Here is a 22,801-nt window from a genome sequence, read left to right as displayed (position 1 = left end):
TTGGAATTACCAAGATGAAGCCTGCCACCAGCATTTCCTGGATCCCTTGTCCTGACTTAATACAAGTGTCTTCTGCAGCTCTTTCTTGGAGCTAAAACTTAAGAATGACAGCATCCTACTTGCTTTTAACTCATGTATGTCTTAATTAAGCAACTTATGTTTCTTTAACAGCTATTATCAGGATTTTCAAGTGGTGGAACTGCTGTTCTAACAGTTTTGCATAGATGATGATAAATATTTTAGTTATCCTACAAATTTTGTGTGAGAAAATATACAAATATATATTCTTAAATATTTTGAGACTTTATCACAGTTCAGTCTGAAGCATAACATATAATTAAATGGAAGAATTGTTGAAATTTGGAGGGAAGGCAGATTTTATTACATTTTAAAAATCCTATTCAATTGATAGTAAACTTGAGTTGTAAGTATTTTTTTCTCTGGATTTTGTTTCGGATAGATTAACTTATTTTTCCCAGTACAGTTTTTTTATATATTGTTTCTGTTTTATTTTATTTAAGGAGTTCATAAAAACTAGGTTTATTATTTTTTAACATGTTTTATTCAGCTCGTTAATCTTAAATGTATGTTGAAATGTTAACTCTTGACATTTTAATACTTTGCCAGCAACTATAAATATACATTATAACCATTACCTACAATGAGTTTACTATTTGGTATTTACTTATTGGACAGTATATTTTATATTGCATTTTAGACATTTAGATGGAAATTGAATTCAAATAACTAGTCCTTTGTGTTAAATGTTTTTCTATTCTGAAAAAATACACAAAGTCCCTTTTCATAGCAGTGTCCGATGCTAAAGGTGACTGCATTGTCAGAGATGGCTGGTGAGAAATTGCAGATTACCTCCCGAGAGTATAAATGGGTAAGGGACATACATTACATTTTTAAATAATAAGATTTCAGTGAGTACATTTGTCTCCCTTATAAATTATGAAAATTGAACTTGAGGTTAAATGCTTGCAGGATGCATTTATGCTTGTTCGTAATTACATTTCCTACATGGAAAATGTTTTCTGTTTGTGGTTGTTGTTGGGCTACATGTCCTGATGATGTCAATTTGTCACCTTGCAGAAATATCCTGATGGGAGCTGCAATTGACTGTTCATTTATTCACCAAGTATTTATTAAGCACCTACTATGTTCTAGGCACTGTTCCGTGCCTAGGGAGGGCACATCAGTGAATAAAATATACAAAAATCTCTGCTCACATGACCCTGATAGTCTAGTGGGGGTTGTCTTCTGCCCTGGATGGTTATAGAGTCAGAGCAGAAGTGGCTGCATGTAAAAGGTCTGATAGTAAAGATCTACTTGATAAATTCCACCCAGTAATTCAGTGCTAGGAAAAGTTTCCAGTACAACTTGGTCTGCTTTCTTCTGTTAAGGAGTATTGCCTTGCTACAGGGAAGCAGTTAAATGTCCAGTCTTACCCCTAATTATGCTGCCCCTCCCTTTCTCTTTTGTTCTTCTTGGCCTCTTGGTCTCTCCCCGGCCCTTCTCATCTTCCCTTCATTTTAGAGATGTAATTGTATTGTTAACAGTGTGTTTGATAAGCAACTTTGAATTCATTTTGTCAGTAAATGGTGAAAAGGGAAGATAAGAGAAGGAAGTAGAAGGTGAGCATTTGCCAAGATCGATTTTGTGAACTTTAAAGAAAGGCTAAAAGTATATTCTAAGAGGTATGGAGTCTTATTCCCAAACTGAAAGTAAAGTTCTGTAATTGTAATAACTGTAAATTTTGAAAGTCCTTGCTGTTTGAACTTTTACAAGTGCTTATTAAGCATTTATAGAATAGGTTTTAAAATGTGATGGAAACCCTAGAGATCTTCTTGTTCAGCTAACTTTACTGGAAATGAAATAATCTTGTATACAGTAAGCTCTTCATGTTTTAATGGGACACGGCAAAGATGTTTCAATGCACAAATTCGTAGGTAATGGTGCCTGTGGCTTTTAACATTGTTTGTAATGTGATGCACAAATGCAAAGTTTACATACAATTCTAAGACATTTATGCTCCCTGCTCCCCCAGCAGGCTTATTCGTGAGCCTCTAATTAGATGTATCTGCATCTGGGAGTGGTTTTGAAAGAGCCTTTCAAGTTGTTCCCATCCACGGTGAGCTGCTGCTACTGGTGAGCCCCTCTTATTTCCTTCTGATTCTCTGCTGAAAGCCACAGGTGTAATATGTATCATACTGCGCCCTTTGTAAAAATCTGAACTTCCCAAGGCTGGTGATCTTTACTCATAGATTTGTATCCTGGGTCCAGAACACTATTACCAGCCTGCCCCAGATAAAGTAGTTCTACTTTAATAAGTATCAGCACGAAATCTGGGTTTCACAAGTCCTAGCTTTACAGCTGAAATTAGGGGTGCAGCCTTACCCAGGTCATCTGATCTCCTGTGGCTAAAGCTCCCTTCATCTCTAAAGGAGATTGCAGTAAATTCAAATTTACAGTCTCTAAGGGCTCAGCTTTATACTTCGTTAATTGAAATAAAGCAGGAAGCTGGAAATTAAGAGCTCTGAATTCTATACCGAAGTATATAGTATATTTTCATATTTCCACAAGTGTGCAGCTTACTTTTTGTATTTCTCATGAAATAACTCTGACTCAGGACAGGGAATATCATACCAAGTCTCTAACCTGAGGTTGGGTCACCCTCTCTGCTGTGTCTCCATTATGATGTCTCTGTTTCCCCCTCGAACATGAGGGTTCGTATATTTTCACACATGTGCTGCCCAAGGGAGCGCTAGGTTTGTGTATATTAATCTGGGTATCTTCAATGTGCAGCACAGTGCTTGGAACGTAAAAGACAATAAGGTTTGTCAAATGAGTACATTGTTTTTTAAACTTGTTTAACGTTTGTGTGTGTGTGTGAAATTATATATATATTTCAATTATACCATCGTCAGGCAGTTTTCAAAATAATATTGTAATCCAAAAATGTTTTAACTAGCTCACCCAGTCTTTTGAGTGTCTTTCCTAGTTCAGAGGTCACTAAGCATCTATTGGTGGTAGGCACTAGAGGTATAGCTTCTAACTTGGCAAAAGATGCATGTGATTAATTCTAGTGGCACTGTGAGGACTTACAAGTATAAAAAATGCACTATGACTCATATTTTGAATTATAAATCTTTTTACTTGAACATAATTGCTTTGTTCAATTCCAGCTCTTTTTTTTTTTTAATTAAATATCCTTCCCAGTGATGACATGGATGGGACTCATAGCTGGTCTTTATCTGTGAGAATTGAAGTAGACTAAATTAGTGCCACATCTTTAAAGGTCTGTCTTCATCTGCTTTTATAAAACCTTTGCGGAAGACTGGCACAGATGGACCTTGTTGTGAAGTATTGTTGCACGTGTTCTGTTCTGAGAGTAAACTCTTGCTTCTCCTAGGAGGCTTTTCCATGGGAGGGTGCATGGCGATGCATGTGGCGTATAGGAATCACCAAGATGTGGCGGGAGTGTTCGCTCTTTCCAGTTTCCTGAATAAAACCTCTGCTGTTTACCAGGTAAGTTCCAGCTTTAAAAATAAAAACAACAGGAAAATACATGAAATATTCACACGTTGAAACTAAAACAGTTAACATGGTGATAGGCCAAGTTAGTCATATGGTTTATTCCAGCCAGTAATTAACCAAATGTCCTGTACGAAGAATATGGTTAAGCCAGGTGTCAAAGGGGAAGGATAAAAACAATGCATCTATGGTACATGTGGGCCCTTCCTATACAGCAGTGGTTCTCAACCTTCCTAATGCCGTGACCCTTTAGTACAGTTCCTCATGTTGTGGTGACCCCCAACCATAAAATTATTTTCGTTGCTACTTCATAACTGTAATGTTGCTACTGTTATGAATCGTAATGTAAATATCTGATATGCAGGATGTATTTTCATTGTTATAAATTGAACATAATTAAAGCATAGTGATTAATCACAAAAACAATATGTAATTATATATGTGTTTTCCGATGGTCTTAGGCGACCCCTGTGAAAGGGTCGTTCGACCCCCAAAGGGGTCTCGACCCACAGGTTGAGAACCGCTGCTATACAGGGTTTCCCAAAAAATGTGTACACACTTTGAATAATTATATAGGCAGTGTTTATTAAAATACATTTCATTTTCAAAATTGAGCTTTCGGCTAGTAAAGCGAGGATACATAACAATGTCATGGTTAATCATTTGGGGACACCCTAGATGATTCTAGCTGTTTGCTTATTTCATGAACAGAATCAAAACGACCTCCTGCATTGTTGACAGCTGTTTCACAGCAGCATCCCCCTTATGACTGTGGCAGATGTGGAAATGAGAACTAGAACATATTTTTCCCCTTGATTGTCCCTCCCTCTCCAAAGAGGTCTGTCTTCCCAAGTCTCCTTGGGAAATGCGTAGACCGTGTCTGAGACAGTCCTCTGTGGAGTAAATGCAGGTCACACACAACAGAGCCCAGTGCCAGGCCCACCGGTGGGTACCTGGGACAGCACAATCTCTTTTTTCCCTTTCAATATTGAAGCTTTGGTAAAATTGGAGTTTTCCCCGCTTTCTCTGAATTCCAAGAATGCTGTCCTTTAACTTCTCCACCGGTCCATCCTCTTCTCTAGGCTCTGCAGAAGCGCGATGGGGCGCTCCCCGAGCTGTTCCAGTGCCACGGGACTGCTGACGAGCTCGTCCTTCATTCTTGGGGAGAAGAGACAAACTCGGCCTTACAGTCTCTAGGGGTGAGCACCAAGTTCCATAGCTTCCCGGGGCTTTTCCATGAGCTAAGCACAGGGGAGCTAGAGAAACTGAAGGCATGGATTCTTGCAAAGCTGCCAGGAGAAATGGAGAGGCAAAAGGAGTAAATCGAGACTCACTTGTTGCTCTGGCTGTTGTGGCTCAGTGGTTAAGCATCAACCCACGAACCAGATTGAGGTTCGACTCCGGTCAGGGCACATGCCCAGGTTGTGGGCTTCATCCCCAGGAAGGGGCATGCAGGAGGCAGCCGATCGATGATTCTCTCTCATCAATAAAAACATGTTTTAAAAAAGGATTGAGTTGTTAATACATATGTCATGCCTTTGTGAAAAGTGAATTTTACTGCCAAATTTTGTGGTTAATGATAATTAAAATATTAATAAATATCAACAGTTTACCAACTTGTTATTGTAATACCTAGCACCTTAGAGAATAGTACAATGTTATTATGGCAAACATTAATTTAGACAAATGTATATTATTTTTAGAGTCATTTTTTGTAAATACAGTGTATCCCCCCCCAAAATGTATACACACTTTAACAGCTGATTTCTATTACATTTTGAAAATGAAATGTGTTTTAATAAACACTGCCTTTATTCAAAGTGTGTATACATTTTGGGGGGACATCTTGTATTTGTAGACCTTTTAAGTAAATATTAAAAATTTTTAAAGTATTCAAAATAGTTTAAGGGCAATAAGGAAATATGAAAAGACCTAACATGGTATTATTAATCTTTCCTATTACTTTCTTTAAATTACTTTTCCAGAGAGACTCATGTCTATGTAGTTTTTGACAGAATAACCTTTATTCCAAGTTTACAAAGTGGCTGCACAGGGTCTCCATTGACCATCACAAGAGCTTGGTAAAGCAGACTGAGTAGCTGTCATTGGTATTTGGCAGTAGGGGTAGGATGAAAGACTTCCCCGAAGCCTCGAGAGCCAGGCCTAGACTGCAGGCCTCCTGACTCTCAGCGGAGCTCTCTGTTAGAAGCCGCTGCTCTAGTCCTAGAGGCCCAGGTACGCTCCATATTTTCTATTTTATCCATCTAGTCGGCGTATCACATGGCGCATTCTCCTGATGACATTTCACAGTTTGATGTGCCCACTTGTAATCTGCATAAATTCTTTGATTATATATCTAATCAAATCCTTTGCCCATTTTTTTTAGGCTGCTTGTCTGGATGCTCTGTAAGAGATTTTCCATTCATGCCAGGCACCAACTATTTTGGGGGGAAACGAATCCTTGGTTAGATGTTTTACAAAATTTAGTCTATGGCTTGCTTTTTTTTTTCTTGCCAGTGTAATTCAAAGAACAAAAGCTTATTAATATTTTAATTTATATTATGTGCTTTTAATGTCATGGTTAAGAAAGCCAAGGTCACTAAGATTTGTCTCCTATATTTTCTACTGGAAGTTTTATAGCTTTAGATCTTAGATGTAGTCTGTGGTCAATTTCAGGTAAACTTCTATATATGGTAAGAGTTAAGTATCAAGGGTCATTTTTTGCATATCCAATTATTCCAGCACCACTTGTTGGAAAGACTGTCATTTCTCCACCGACTGGCCTTTTGCAGCGGTGTTGAAAGTTCAGTTGTTGAAGCATATGTAGGTTCCTTTCTGGACTCTTGTGTTCCATGGATTTACTGTCTGACTTGATTTCTGTAGCATTGTAATAAGTCTGGAGAACAGATTGCAATGTTGTTCCTCTTTTATCAAGTCTTTGATATTTACCCACTTATTTACTTACCTTTTTCCTTGCTCTTCATTCCGTAATGTAGTTTCAGATTTCCACATGGTCCCTTTCTCCTCCTGCCTGAAATAGTAGATACCATTTGTGGTAGTGCAGGTCTCTGCTGCTGTTGAGTTTATTCAACTTCTGCATGTCTGAAAAAATAGTATTTTTCTTTTTAAAAGCTATATAGAATTCTAGGTTGATGAGGGTTTTTTCTTCCATTCCTTTAAAGACCTTACACTGTTGTCTTCTTCGATGGTCCCAAAGCAGTTTTGCTCAGGACTAACTGTGTCCCACTATCAGGCACCACGTCTCTGAGGACTCGAGCTGCTGCTCGCTGCAGCGTGAGGTTTCGTTCTGGCTGGTGGGAACTTCCACTTTCCCAAGCCCTCCGTGAGCCCACTGACTGTTCCTTTCGGTGGCTCCTGCTTCCCTCACACACACCTGATGGTCCGTACTTCGCTGAAGTGTTGAGGGGACCCTCTGCCGCTCTGTAACATCCTGTTCTGTAAGCTCTGGGCTCTCCCTCCCCACGCTAGCTGGGCCTTGCAGCGCTCACCTCATTTGTTTCTCCTTCGTAAGGGATGGCTGTCCTGTGCTGCCAGAGTCCAACATCTGGAAACATGCATGTGGTCCAGCTTGTTAGTTGTTTCAGGTCGAGTAAGTCTGGTCCCTGTTTCTCCATCTTGGTCCCAAGCAGCAGCCTCTTCAGTTCTTTTATTTGAAGTTATAAACTTTACATTTAAAGAGGAAGGGACAGAGAGAGGGGAGAGGAGAGAGACAGAATTTAATAAAAATCCAAGAAAGATTCATTCTGTGCAGAGTTTTAATTATCGTAAGCTTTTAATAACCTTCAACTTCTTCACGTTTTAAATGCATTGGATTGAGTATACGTGGGTCACGAATGTTTAAAACCCTTAGGGCTACAGTTTGTTCTAAGAGTAACATATATGCATGTCATAGATAAGGGTGTCAGGCCTGTAAGTGTTGAGTGTATACAAACCAAATATAGTATAAGGGAAAGGCATCCAGATTTTTTTTTAATGAATACTTGTCCTGCCACTTAATAATCACATATTCCAGAGTAAATCTCAGTCTCTGCTACAGTGTACTCCTTGGTTAAATTTTTGTGTGAGGATCAAGGTATATAGCATGTGTAAGTGCTTCTAATAAAATGTAAAGTTAAACAAATTTAAGGTATTACTCATTTTGCCAGAGAGGGAGGGGCGTGTGCATGTAATAGTTACAAATCTTTCTCCACAAACTAATCTGTGTGTAGAATATATATCTAAATATTTTACATAGATAATCTTCAATTCTGGTCCCCTAGCCACTGGGCTCAGAGTGTAGTAGTATCCGTTCTCAGTTATCCTGAGCTCTTTTACCTCTTTCCAAATCATGCAACACCTGGGCCCCTTGCACATACAGTTGCCTCCCTAATTTCCCCTCAAGAAGAGGAAATAAGGTGGAAAGCCATTGATTCCCCAGTTGACCATATAGTTTGGCCAACATGCTCACTACCACTTCCCATGGTCTCCCCTCAGATTCTGTTGATCACCCTGCAAAGCCTCTATTCTTTCCTGTCTAGTCCTTGAGTACATTACAACGTGAGTGTGCAATTTCTTTGGAGATATTGAGTGGACTTGTATAAAAATGTAAAACATTATTTCAAGATATATTTTCTTCATACTACCCCTAAATTATCATGTACATTGCATTTGTGATTTTATTTAGGTCTTTTGTTTTGAATGGGTTGTGAAACCCATATGTGATTTTTATATTAGGAATTGAATTAATGGTTCTATGATGAATAGTGGACATCCTGTTTTGAAGAAATCATATTTTGGGCAAAATGTCCATTAGTGACTTATGTTTTTGCCAATAGTTTAATTCAGAGCCTCTGGGATCTTTCTTTTTTTTGTTTTGTTTTGTTAGGAAGGGATGAGAAAGTTTGATTCTTTTGCATTCTATTTTAAATTCCTGTAGCAGTGATTTCAAAATAGCTTGTTACTTCGTTTTTTGTTAGTGCAGCTAATTCATCATTGTTTCTTTGTTTTGGTGCTTCACTCCCTACTTGTAAGAGCATAGTACTACTTTTAAAATCACTGTTTTCATTTTGCTTCCCTCTTCCCATACCAATTTTTCTAGTCAGTTGTTGGCTTGTCCAATTGAAGCTAGAGACACACTTGACATATTAGTTCATTGGCGTATTAATTTTGGCAAGTCTTGGTATGCTCTCTTTTGCCAATAAAATTATTGAAATTGAAAAATTGGGTGGGGATGTCCACGAAAGACAGAAGTCTTTCCCTTGGGCATTAACTATTAAGCCAGTTTCTCTATGACATAAGAGAGAAGTGTTAAACCAACGTTCACGGCATGCAACTCGTGGAAGCAAATAAATGGTTCTCTTTAAAAATTTCACTTCAACAGCAATAATCTCAAGTCAAGTCTAAAAACAGGACTTTTCAATAGCAAATGAAAAACATAGCAATTTCCAATAGTAACAAATGCATTTTGTTTTTTTCTGTTTGTTTTTTAGGTTTCTTAATTATCCTGTGAAATGTCAGGCAAGAGTCAGGACAGCTGGTTAGCATTGTCTTAGTTCTGCCATAGAATCACAATATTTCCATTGCTGGAGGGAATTCAGAGATTGCCATTTCACACATGGACACTGAGGCCTGGAGAAGGGAAGCGGTGAACACTTAGCTCCTGGGAAACATAATCTCCCTTCTCACACTGCTCACTGGGCCACCCTGCCATTGTGGTAGCATTCAGAAAGTGTGGCTAAACATTCACTGAATTGCAAGCATTTTAGATTCACGGCTATTTCCTTTCATTTGTAGACATCTTACATTCCTGCTTCTTTTGTTCTCTTTTCTAAAGCAGCGGTCACCAACGGGTGGCCCGAGGACCACTGGTGGTCTCTGAGGTCCGAAAGGTTGGCAACTGCTGGTTTAGGAAACCTTTAGAGCAGCGGTCGCCAACCGGTGGTCCGTAAGGTCCAAAAGGTTGGCCACCGCGTTCTAAAGGGAATGTAGCAGTCTCTCCCTCTGCCTCAGTGTAACAGCAGGCCTAATTTATTTTCAAGAGAAAGGGAGGAAAGGGGAGAGAGTGAGCAAGGGAGAGACAGAGAGTGAGAGACATCTATGAGTTCTTTGTATTTATGCGTTCATTGGTTGATTCTTGTATGTGCTCTGACTGGGGAATCAAACCTGCAACCTTGAAGTATTAGGATGATGCTCTAATTAGGCTTGGCCAGAGCAGCAAGCCTAATATTTAAGTCAGAGTTTTAAGAGATTACAAATCATTTCTTTCAATTTCTGAACCCCATGGCCTATTACAGTCCTACTTGCCATCTTTATAGGACTTGGCACTTTGCTTATTAACCCCTGATTCTAGACACTGATGCCTTCTGGTCTAGTTTTTCTAGGCTCTCTGGACCATGACTGCTCTGTCAGTGACTACTTAGTCCCTTCATGTGGAGGCTCCTCCTTTTGGCTGTTTTTTCTCTTCTCTCTCTAGGTCAGTGGTTCTCAACCTTGGCTGCATATTAGAATCACCTGGGAATCTTTTTAAAATCCTGATTTCTGGGGCTCATCCTCCAGAAATTCTGTTTGTTACTAATGATGAGGCCCAAGGTTGAGAACCACTGCTCTAGGTGGTCTTCCACCTCTGTGGTTTAGATTACTGGCCTCAAAACTAGCTTATTAACCCCTGATTCTAGACACTGATGCCTTCTGCTCTAGTTTTTCTAGGCTCTCTGGACCATGCCTGCTCTGCCAGTGGCTCCTTAGTCCCTTCGTGGAGGCTCCTCCTTTTAGCTCTGTTTTTTCTATTCTCTCTTTAGGTCAGTGGTTCTCAACCTTGTCTGCACATTAGAATCACCTGGGAATCTTTTTTTAAATCCTTCAAGACTGCACCTCTGGCCCATGCTCACACTTTAGCTCCCCACCTGTGTTTCAGACTCCCTGCTGAGTCTCCCCACCTGGTTGTCAGACAACCACTGTACATGTACTATATTCAAAACAATGCGAAATCTTCACTCTTACCAAATGTGTGATTTAGGTTAAAGCCACATATAATCTCTCCAACTCTGTTCCCTCACCCGTAAAATGGGCTTGTTGTGAAATTGAATGTGAAGAGCCCAGCACAGCTGAGAATTACTACCCCTACCCCTATTTCCTGACCCTGCTTCACCTGCTGTGTGATCTGTTTTAAATGACTTTCCATCCACATAACAATGTCTTTGTATCCTGCTCTACCCTTCCCCGTCTTATTTTTCTATCAGGTCAGTCAACAAATCCTTTTGCCCTCTAATCCATCCTCGTCGACTTTGCCTTAGTTGTGGTCTCATTGTGCCTTTGGGTGGGTCTCCCCACCTCTGGTCTCTCGGTCTGCTCCTTCTCCAACATGCCACCAGTGTCACTGACCTTCCCCACTTCCTAACAACCCCCTGCCGGCTCCGCACTGTCTTCAGAATGAAATTAGAATTCTTCAGCTAAAGAGAAATCCCTTCAAATCTAGCCCTGCCTTGTATTTCAGCTCCATCTCCTGCCCCTTCTCTTCCATCCCACAGTGCACGAGAAGACACACACACACACACTCACTCACTCCCCCAATGCTTCCCCCATACCGAAATTCCCTAGCCATGCCCATCTTTTTCACAACTTCCCTTTTATCATATTATTCCCTCCACTTAACATGCCCCCTCTCTCTCTCTCCTCTGACTGACAATATCTTAGCATTCAGGACACAGGTTTTGAGTAGCCCAGTGCCTAACCCACTTGTCTGTGGCATAAGTTCCTGTTCTCCATGTTTCTGTCATTATCCAAATTTTGAACTCAGTGCCTAGGACAGTGATTGGCGCACAATAAAAATGCAACAAATGGATCATAACATACTTATGTCCTGCTGGCTTCTTTAACAAATTTAAAAGAAAATCCAATGACATCTATTTTATAAGAATCCAGGGATATGGTCCTTTCTTTCACCTTAGTTTCCCCTCAGTTTAGATTTAATGTTTATGAAGACAACACTTTGCAGTTAAAATGTTGGCAAATAACAGCAAAAGAAACCATCAACAAAACAAAAAGGCAACGAACCAAATGGTAAAAGATATTTGCAAACAATACCCTCAATAAGGGGTTAATATCCAAAATATATAAAGAACTCATACAACTCAACAACAAAACAATCCTAGTAAAAATGGGCAGAGGACCTTAACAAACACTTTACCAAGACATGCAAATGGCCAACAGATGTATAAAAAGATGCTCACCTTCACTAGCTATTAGGGAAATGCAAATCACAAAAACCACAATGCGACACCACCTCACATCTGTTAGGATGACATTATCAACAAGACAGGTAAGTGCTGGAGAGGTTGTAGAGAAAAAGGAACCTTCATTCACTGCTGGTGGGAATGTAAAATTAAGAATAGAGTTACCATATGATCTAGCAATCCCCCTTCTGGATATTTACCCAAAAAACTTGAATACATTTGTCTGTGAACATATATGTACTCCTATGTTCATTGCAGCATTATACACAAAAGCCAAAACAGAAACAATCCACATGTCCTTCAGCGGATGACTGGATAGAGATGTTCATATCCAGTGGTTCTCAACCTTCCTAATGCTGCGACCCTTTAATACAGTTCCTCATGTTGTGGTGACCCCCCCAACTATAAAATTATTTTCGTTGCTACTTCATAACTGTAATTTTGCTATTGTAATGAATCGTTATGTAAATATCTGATATGCAGGATGTATTTTCACGGGTCGCGACCCACAGGTTGAGAACCGCTGATTAATGGAATACTACTTGGCCATAACAAAAGATGAAATACTGCCATTTGCAACAACATGGATGAATATTGAGAGTATCACGCTAAGGAAAATAAGTCAAATGGAAAAGGACAGAACCTTCTGATTTCACTCATAATATGGAATATAAACCAGAAAGCAACAAACTCATAGACACAGAAAACAAGGGTGTTACCAGAAGGGAAGGTGGGGGAGGATGAAGATGGTAAAAGAAGTCAAATATATGGTGATGGAAGGAGACTAGACTTTGGGTGATGCACACACAATGCCATGTGTAGATGATACATTATAGAATTGTACACTAAACTTACATACAGTTATTAACTATTGTTACCCAATAAATTTAAAGAACTTTTATAAAACCATGGTGACCTTCCAGGCAAGATGACAGAGTAGGTAAACACAATACTCGCCTCTGCCCACAACCACATCAGAATTACAGCTCAACTACAGAACAACCATCATTGAAAACCAACTGAAATCTAGCTGAACAGGTAAGTCCTATAACCAAGGATATACAGAAGCCATGACAAGGCTGGTAGCAGGAGCAGAGACACGGAATAGGCAGGTCCCAGGCCCACATGTGGCATTTAAAAATTGGGAGGGATATCTCAGTAGTGGAGATCACTCCTGAGGAGCCACTTGCAACAACATGGGTGTTCCCTCCCCCGCAGCCCAGGGGTCCAGGGTCAAGGGCCAGGAAGAGAAGTCCCCATACCTTCTGACTGAAAATTAATGGGGATAGTGACTGAGTGAGACCAGGGGCTGCTGGAGCCCCAGGGTTCCTCTTAAAGGGCCCCCACAGACTTACCAATTCTCACAGCAGCTCCAAAGGTGCTGAGAACATACAGAGAGGAACTGAATTATACAGTGAGGGCTGGGGGGGGCGGGACAGCCTTCTCCCAGACAGAAGTGCTGGCAGAAGCCATTGTCCCTTTGCTGAGCCCTCCCGCTGCAGGCACAGGTGTGAGCCACATCCCAGTCTCCATCCACCTGGCTAATGCTGTTGGCCTCGCCCTGGTGATTCCCTGAGAACACCCCACCAACTTGTGGGCCCATCCAGGCTGTATCCAATGGCTTTTCCTTACAAATGGCCTGTCTTGGCTCATGCTGTGGGCTTTCCTAAAATCTCTCAAAAGTCCACAAACTCTAAAAAAGCAGCACCTGGCCTTGGTGTGCCCTGCACCTCTTGCTAAGCAGCCCCAAACCCAGCACTGGTGACAGCCAGGCTCAGTTAGAAGCTTAGCCTCTCCCAGGCACCTTCAAGCCCAGCCCAGGTGCTCACCACCTGCAGATCACTTTGTAGCTCATACCAGGTGGCCCAGGTGGCAGTTGACCTAGGCCTGACCTCTCAAGAGGCCTCAGAACCAAAAACCCAGTGGCCGCTTCAGGCCAGGGCACCACCCAGCCACCTCTCCAAGTGACACACTCAAAGGGCAGGGTCAGCAGGCAGCAGGGCCCCGCAGAAGCAAATCCTATGCTCCATAGGGTCAGGCCCTACACAGCAGCTCCTCCACTGTGGTCATGGCCAGTCCTCTCAGCCAATCAGCCTGCGGGTCAATCCCTCACAACCAATCAGCATGAGGGTCAATTCCTCTCAACCAGTCAGCATGAGGTCAGTCCCTCCCAGTGAAGTGCCAACAGCAATGAGGCTCAATTACAACAGGAGGGCACACCTCCACACACAAGGGACACTCCTTGAGAACCCAGCTCAGATGACCATGAGACTGTGCCACTGGCCCCCACAGGACACCTACTACATAAGGCCACTTTACCAAGACTGGGAGACGTAGGAAGAAAATAGAATCCAAAAGACATGAGGATAGTTTAAGGGGCTTCTGGGACAACATTAAGCTTACCAACTTTCACAGCATAGGGAGGTCAGAAGAGAGAATACTACATAAGGCCACTTTACCAAGACTGGGAGACGTAGAAAAAAATAGAATCCAAAAGACATGAGGATAATTTAAGGGGCTTCTGGGACAACATCAAGCTTACCAACTTTCGCAGCATAGGGAGGTCAGAAGAGAGAGCAAGGGGTTGAAAACCTATATGAAGACTATGGCAGTATCTAATGCCTCATCAAAATTTTACTGATTTACTCATATCAGAATCAACTTCCTATCCAATGGGTTGCAACATGTCATTGTCATTTTTTTCTGTTTTGGATACTGAGGTTGTCCCTCAGAATTGGCCAGTTGGAGTCTGAGTTGGCTCCAGTCTCCTCCTCACATGTTCCTTTTATTCTCTGAACATTGCGTTATTTTATAGCTTGGAGAGATGTATCAGGCTCATCTTGTACTTCTCTTGCCCTAGCCACTGAATCAATCATTTCTCCAAGGCCTGCTGGTTCTAATTTCATGGAACATGAAATTTAGAAATCAAGATCTAGACAGTAAGTACACTCATTCTATCAGGGTGTTGCTGTTACCAGGCCCTCAGTGGAAAGAACTGGGGAAAAATGTATCTACATACATACACACATTTAAAACTGTATTTGTGTGCATGTATGTGTATATTTTCTATATATACTATATACAATATAAATACATATATTCATATATGTAATGAGTTCATGCATGTACCTCCAATTTCAATAATAGTGATCATTCTACTTCTGAGTTGTTTTAGAGCCAGCTATTGCTGGCTCCCAACTGTAAAATTTTCAGAAATTTTGCAAGCTGGTACCTTGAAATTGGCCATGGTGGGAGTCTTTACATCATGGAAAGCATCAAACACTCCCCTCTATATGTCTAGCTCACATATTTGCAACTGAAACTAATCTTGCTTCTGAACACCAGACCCACTCTTCCTTGCTGGGTATCTACCTTGAGTCCATCTGTGAAATGGTTCTTATATATCCCCTTTTTAAATCCCTACTACCGTTGGCATAGCCTTATTTTAGCCTTTTTCCTTTTTCTTTGTCTGGTCAACTGAATTCATAAATTTCTCACCTTGCATGAAAGATATTGTATGATAATAAAATACCTTCTGACTCTTCTGAAACATTAAAAATTAAAATGATCAGAACAGAGTGATTATGGCTGTAGAAATTCTGATCGACTATGACCTAAACAGTGAAAACAGTTACTAATCTCACATAGTGCAGAAGTGTTCTTAGGTTTGGTGTAGCTGCCCAACGCTGTCTTTCAAGACCCAGCCTTTTCTATCTGTTCATTCTGCCATTCCCTGCATATTGGCCTTTTTCTTGACAGTTGTCATCAAATGGCTACCAGAGGGCCATTTGCATTCTCACCCCCCAGAATTCGGTGCAAGAAGCAAGAGAAGGTGTGACATGAGAAAGGTCTCCTCGCTTCTCCTTTTTCAAGTAACATACTCTTTCCCAGAAATCTCCCAGCTGTCTTCCCCTTTCATCCTAGTTTTCAGAACTGTTACCCGGCACCATCTTCTCGAGGATGAGGTCATACTTAGCCAAAGTTCTCTGCCTGTGTTAACATTATGTTTATATGTATTTTAGATATATTTTTATTGATTTCAGGGAGGAGAGGAGAGGGAGAGAGATAGAAGCATCAATGATGAGAGAGAATCATTGATCGGCTGCCTCCTGCACGCCCCCTACTGGGGATTGAGCCCTCAACCCAGGCATGTGCCCTGACCGGGAATTGAACCATGACCTCTGGGTTCATAGTCAACCAGGCTATGAAGGATAAGGAGTAAATAAAAACAATTCTATTATTCAGCCACTGAGCCACACCGGTCAGGCTCTATGTATTTTAGTTTGAAACTTAGGCCAACTCTTCTGTCTTTCTGCTGGGGCAGTGATATATGGAGAAAACCACATTGGTTCTTTCTAAACTATTCAAATCCCTGTGGTGGGGCCCGATTCCACCAAGATTACAGAATATGTATTTATTAATTCACTGAGTTCTCACAGATGGGAACCCCTGCCCTGAGGGAGCTTACACTCTAATGTGGCACGTCCGTGCCCCCTTAGAGGAGATCTCAATCTGATCAGACAGGATCAGATCTTTTCAGAAAGACCTCCACTTACTTCCTGGCGCTCTGTCTTCCTCTTTCAAAAACAGGAGTTGGGTGTTGATTTCTGGTGTGTTTGGACTCTGACCTAAATTATATTTTTCCTGGCTAATATTTCTTAGTTTGTGATGAACTTGGGTTCCTTCCGACTTTTAAGTACTAACATTTGCAATGCTTTTTTTTTTTTTGCATCTTTTTGTTCATTTGGCTCGGTTGTGGTGTTTGAGAATTTTCTCATCTTGCACATTCAACAGCCCCCTCTTCCTTAAATTTACTGTGTCCCATCTGAGAAGGAAAACAGACTTTAAATGGAAACTTTTGCTGTACAAATGGTTTTGGAAAAGTGCCACAGGAATGTTTTTAGATTGTATAGGACTTGGCTATGAAAATAATTGGTTGAAGGATGACATTAAAAAATAATCCTTGGATTTTGACACCTTATAGAAGCAAAGGGGGAATGTTATTGTATCACTCTTTCTCCACAATATGGTTTTCTTAAAGGAGAATAGTATATGTTTAAATAATAACACATTCCTTAATGTCTATTTTTAAAGGACGTTTTATCAGTTTGGATGCTTTGGAACAACATGAAATAGAAAACATAGACTCTGTCTTAGGTCCTGTAAGCTGCTGTAACAAAATACTACAGATTGGGTGGATAATAAACAACGGAAATTTATTTCTCACATTCCTGGAGTCTGGAAGCTTAAGATCAAGGTGCCAGCATGGTCGGGTTCTGGCAGAAATCCTTGTCTAGGTTGCAGACTGACAACTTGTGACTGTGTCCTCTCATGGTGACAGGGGAGAGGGATTGCTCAAAGGCCTCTTCTATGAAGACACTAATCCCATTCACCAGGGCTCCTCCCTCATTGACCTAATCACCTATTCATGACCTAATCACTTATTCATGACCTAATCACCTATTCATGACCTAATCACCTATTCATGACCTAATTACCAAAGGCCCTCATCTCCTCCTCTCATCCCATTGGACATTAGGATTGTCACATATGAATTTGAGGAGGGCGGCAGTCCAAGCCTATAGCAGTCCATTTTTCCTTTTGGTTAATATTTTAATCTGTGTTTCTCCTAATTTTTCCAAGTTTGCTCTTCTGAACTGTCATGAACCATTGTGTATGGAGGCCATTTTGAAAACAAGAACAAAAGACCTGAGTTAGTTCCACTGTTCAACCACTTAATAACTGCCAGGTCAGTTCTTGCTGCTATTTGATTGGTTTAACAATGTCAATCCATTAGTCAAAAGAAAATTAGTTTAGCTAAGATTGTATTGTCCTGACCATCTATTTCAATAGCATGGAAAAGCAAAATACAGGTAAAATACAAAGTTAATCTCAAGTCATTAAAAATCTTAGGTGTAATTGTAATCAAAATTTAGCGGACAACTTTCAATCCCCAGATGAACACCTCCATCTATGTCTCGTTTAACCTAATTCTATTACCTCAGTTGGTTCTTAATACTTGAAAAATTATCTAAGTGCTCAGCTAGGATCTATATTTGGTTTAAATCCCCAGGGATTGGTACAGAGAAGCCTTTTAGGGTGCTGGTGGGAGGTTGTTTTAATAAGGGCACTTCTAGATGAAGAGCTGAATTCTGTAGGAGAACCACACCAGGGCAAATCCCAATTCAGTCATTATGCTGAATTCGCAGAATCCCACTCAGCCACCCACCCAAGTGGACATGGTTCAGATGCAGAAGTCATTTTTAGGGGCCCTTTCAAAAAATCACTTGTCAAAATTTGGTTATAGTAATCCTTGAAAATAGCTAATGAAACCGCCAACTATGACAATGAACTTGTATAGAGCATCTCTAAAGAAATAGGATTCTACTTTTAAATTAGTCTCTCTCTTGCCAGAATATTGAAATGCTTGGAATTTTAAGTAAGTCATCCTTAAGATCCCCTAACAATTTTGTACAGATGGAGGGCCACGTGGGTGAATATCTTGCATGCCTGGGGATGAGATCCAGATGACGAGAATGTATGCAGGGTCGTTTGAAACATGTTACAGGAGAACATTGCAAACATCAAACACTGCAATTATAAGCAGTGGCGAAAACTGTCCTAAGCTCTAAAACAATGCATGAATATGAAGACATCAAAACCTATGGTATCTATCTCCATTTAGTCTTCCTCTGCCCTAAAAATATTTGTATTTTCTCTCCGAAAGAGATTAGCTTGAAATAAAAATATATGGATACATGCATACAAGCATGCATATTAATAAACACACATAGTATGGAATGTGTTACATGTATGACATACATTGCATATATGTGTGCATATAGATGTGTAATTTTTAAAGGACAAATGTCACTAGTAAATGATAGAAAATGTTCATTATTATACCTTTACTTTCTATTTTTTTTAAATACCACCCAAACTAGAAAACATGAAAATAAAAAAGATCTTCATTTTTTGCCTGGCCTGTGTTGTTCAGTGGTTGAGCGTTGATCTAAGACCCAAGAGGTCATGGTTTGATTCCTGGTTAGGACACATGTCCAAGTTGCAGGCTCAATCCCCAGTAGGGGGCGTGCAGGAGGCAGCTGATCAATGATTCTCTCTCATCATTGATGTTTCTATCTCTCTCTCTCCCTCTTCCTTCCTGTCTGAAATCAATAAAAATATAGTTACAAAAAAAAAAACCCATAGGATCTTCATTTTTTAACTAGATGGGAAAACACTGCAAAAGTACAATCAATCTCTACTGGCAGCTACATATATGTTCTCATAAGGGTAAAAGCTATGCCAAACAACTACCAGTGTGCATATGTAATTATTTCTATGTGGCAGGTACTAGCTGTCTTATTTTCACTAAATACTAAGTGCTTTGAGAGAGATCTTTCTCCCTTTGTTCCCCATGACACACAGATAGAGAATACTTAGTACAGAATTTTCACTATAGAATCTGTCCATATATGTGTATTTCAAATTACATATTTCTACTATAGGTATTTTTCTTCCATAAAAATGGCCATCTGGTTTCAGGAAACAAAGATTACTCTTGAAATTCTAAATTTTAACGTCTTAGCTGTCATAAGGTGTTTGTTTCAGAAACAAATACTTTTCCTTGTAAATAAACAGGTATCACCTCTGTCACCCAAAGCCTGTGGGTTCTAGGCAGATATTTATTACACAGATTTGGATAAAGTGGTGTTCTTCCTCTAGATGACTCAGCTCTTCTGTAAATCAACAGAATGCCCAATCCCAGACAGCCCCACCACAGTTTATTTAAACACGCGTGCATGCGCGCGCGCGCGCATACACACACACACACACACACACACACACATTTTTTAAAAGCAGTGTAACATCAAGTTGGACTCTTACATTACGTCATATACAAAAACTAACTCAAATGGATCCAATACCTAAACATAAGAGCTAAGCTATAAAATTCTTAAGAGGAAAACATAGGAGAAAGCTTACTAACTTTTGTTTGGCAATGATTTATTGGATATGACACCAAAAAACATAGGCAACAAAAGTAAATATAAATTGGACTATGTCAAAAGCAAAAACTTCTGTACATCAAAGGACACAAACCACATAGTGAAAGGCAGCCTACACAATGGGAGAAAATATTTGCAAATCATATATCTGATGGGTGGGTTAACATCCAGACTGTATAAAGAGCTACAACCCAACAACAACAACAAAAAGATTCAAAAGTGGACAAAGGACTTGAGGAGACATTTCTCCTTCAAAGAAGATGTGTAAATGGCCAGTAAGCATGTGAATAGATGCTCAGCGTCACTAGTCATTAGGGAAATGCAAACCAAAACCACAGTGAGCAACAGGACCTCACAACCATTAGGATGGCTACTATCAAAAAAAGAAAGCCGCCCTAACCGGTTTGGCTCAGTGGATAGAGCGTTGGCCTGCGGACTTAAAGGTCCCAGGTTCATCCGGTCAAGGGCATGTACCTTGGTTGCAGGCACATCCCCAGTGGGGGGTGTGCAGGAGGCAGCTGATCGATGTTTCTCTCTCATCGATGTTTCTAACTCTCTATCCCTCTCCCTTCCTCTCTGTAAAAAATCAATAAAATATATATTAAAAAAAAAGAAAGCAAGTGTTGGTGAGGATGTGGAGAAATTGGAACCTTTGTGCACTGTTGGTGTACATGTACAATGGTGCAGCTGCTCTGGAACAGTACACTTCCTGAGAAAATTAGAAATGAAGTTACTTTATGACCAAGCCATTCCCCTTCTGGGTGTTTATCCAAAAAAGAAAAAAATGAAAGCAGGGTCTCAAAGAGATATTTGTACACCCATGTACGTAGCAGCATTATTCACAATAGCCAAAAGGTGAAGCAACCCAAAATGATTGTCATAAAGTATTCATTTTTCACCCTGGCTTTCTATGTCGTTCTTACATAGTGAAATACAAGATCTCTCATTTGTGTACATCATAATCCACTTCATCCAAGATGTCTGGAGAAAAAGAAAATATTAACTCAATTAAAATATTGTTGGGGCTTGACTTTGATCATATGGTTCTTTTTTAAAATATAATTTTACTGATTTTAAAAAAGAAGGGAGAGGGAGAGAGAGAAAGAAACTGCCTCCTGCACGCCCCACACTGGGGATTGAGCCCGCAACCGGGCATGTGCCCTGACCAGGAATCAAACCCTGACCTCCTGGTTCATAGGTCCACACTTAACCACTGAGCCACACCAGCAGGGCTGAACATATGGTTTCTGATGACTGACAAGACACTTTGCAGAAGTGGAAGAAATAACCACACCATTAAATCACACGCTAACTGATATATTTGCTCACAACTACATCTGTAAGCAAGAATGTAAACATCTGCAACATAAAGGTGACATTCTTAAAACAGAGCACTCCTTTCACTGAGAGCTTACGCATTCTAACGTTAACCCTTAGGCATCTGTGATTACCAACAGACCAAGCAGAATGAGATGACAAGGAGGTTGTCAAGCCAAGCCTTTGTTTACAGAACAAAATCTAATTACCTGAGGATCAGTGTGGGAAAACAGGCCAGGATTTGACTTGACAGCAACGTGCTTTTAATGTTTCAGACCATCTATTTTACGTTCAGCCTTGAGCGGGTGACTGGACCCACAATGTTTGTGCATAGTAGCTCAGAAATCGAGCTTGCCATTTCTACTACACACACACGGGGCATTCACAAATAAAATGGCCTACTTCCTACACAGTTTTCTAAGATGTATTCATTATGTATGTGAGTTTTAAATCCAAGTGTAGTCTTGGCATCACGAAGAAGTCTCGGCGCCAACATGGAGATTAAGCACACCGTGCTTGTTTTATATGCGAATTGCCAGCATTCAATAAAGTTCCTGTCCACCTTCGGCGCATGTGCGCAGGGAGCCAAAGGAATAGGTTGACCCTGGGGGCCTCCATGATGAGGGAAAGGACCAAAGGCATAGCTCGGAGGTTCGACATTTATTTGTAGTTCCAACAATATTGTTTTCATTAGAGTGCGCTTAAATAGCATTAGCAGCCTCTCTATCAAAGAAATTAGTCCTTGTGTGAATGGCCTATAAATGAAATGGCTCTACAGTGGAATAATAGGAGCATGTAATGAAACTTGACTTCCAGCCAAACAAACACATGGACATTAAAACATTTTTTTTAAAAAAAAGGCAAATGTGAACTACGGGGATCCCATGTGGGATGACTTAAGTCATCCACTAACACGTGTGTCTGGATTCTATCCATGTGAGAGCTCAGGATTCTCTCAGACGGGGGACTGCTCTTACTGTCTAGGGGTGTTCAATGTGAGAAGATGTGGTTTCCTGTGGGGAGAAGAAAGGGTGAGGCAAAGATTTCAACAGTTAACCCGGTTTTGCTCAACACATTTCATTGGATAATGGGATACTAGGACTCACAGGCAGCCTTAGCAATTAGAGTATCCGCCATTATCTTGAAGCAAGTAACACCACCTGTATTTTGTATGAAGGCTTATCTTACAAGTACCTGCAAGGTTTTCATTGTGCACATCAGACCTCATGCTAATTTCATACATTCACATATGGTTTTAGACATTCATTCATTCGAAACCTTCATCGAACACCTATTGATTAGACAATCTAACAAACAAAAAAGTATCATCACCTTACCTATCTCTACCGATACATATCTCTCCATTCATTTATATAATCCTACAAACAATACTTTTCAAATACCTCAAAGCTTCCCTAGTCTTCTGTGATAGTGTAAAGTACCAAAACAATGGACTGAATTGTCGTTGAATAATCTACTTGAATTTTTTGTGAAATTTTTAATAAGTGAAAGGCCAGTTGAATGTAAGAGAACGCATTTTTAAGGTCTTTTTGTTGTTGTCACTCCTAAAACTGGGTTCATAGAAAACTCTAATGCTGTTAACTGAGTATTTCCATAATAGAGAAAATTGATGGCTAAAGCGACATAAAAAAGTCAGCACAGATAAATATACACACTAGGAAATTCCTTACTACACATTGAGGT

General features: G+C 40.3%; 1 protein-coding gene across 3 annotated transcripts in view; it reads left to right on the top strand.

Moving 5' to 3' along the window:
- The window catches only part of LYPLAL1 (lysophospholipase-like 1), a 61,531-nt gene that overhangs the window by 28,572 nt on the left and 10,158 nt on the right, over positions 1-22,801 (top strand). Inside the window, exons 4-7 of one of the 3 annotated variants that reach the window (XM_014528061.1) lie at positions 3,419-3,534; positions 4,623-4,739; positions 14,632-14,710; positions 15,579-15,643. In XM_014528061.1, coding sequence (XP_014383547.1) covers positions 3,419-3,534; positions 4,623-4,739; positions 14,632-14,710; positions 15,579-15,643 — 377 coding nt within the window. Of the gene's footprint in view, positions 1-3,418; positions 3,535-4,622; positions 4,955-14,631; positions 14,711-15,530; positions 15,644-22,801 lie in introns of those variants that run through there. The other 2 variants (XM_014528060.1, XM_014528062.1) reach the window with 2 other exon arrangements.

Source organism: Myotis brandtii, unplaced genomic scaffold (assembly GCF_000412655.1).
Source record: "Myotis brandtii unplaced genomic scaffold, ASM41265v1 scaffold612, whole genome shotgun sequence".
Taxonomy (NCBI): domain Eukaryota; kingdom Metazoa; phylum Chordata; class Mammalia; order Chiroptera; family Vespertilionidae; genus Myotis; species Myotis brandtii.
Note: the sequence above shows the minus strand (reverse complement) of the source record. Positions and strands in the feature narration are given on the sequence as shown.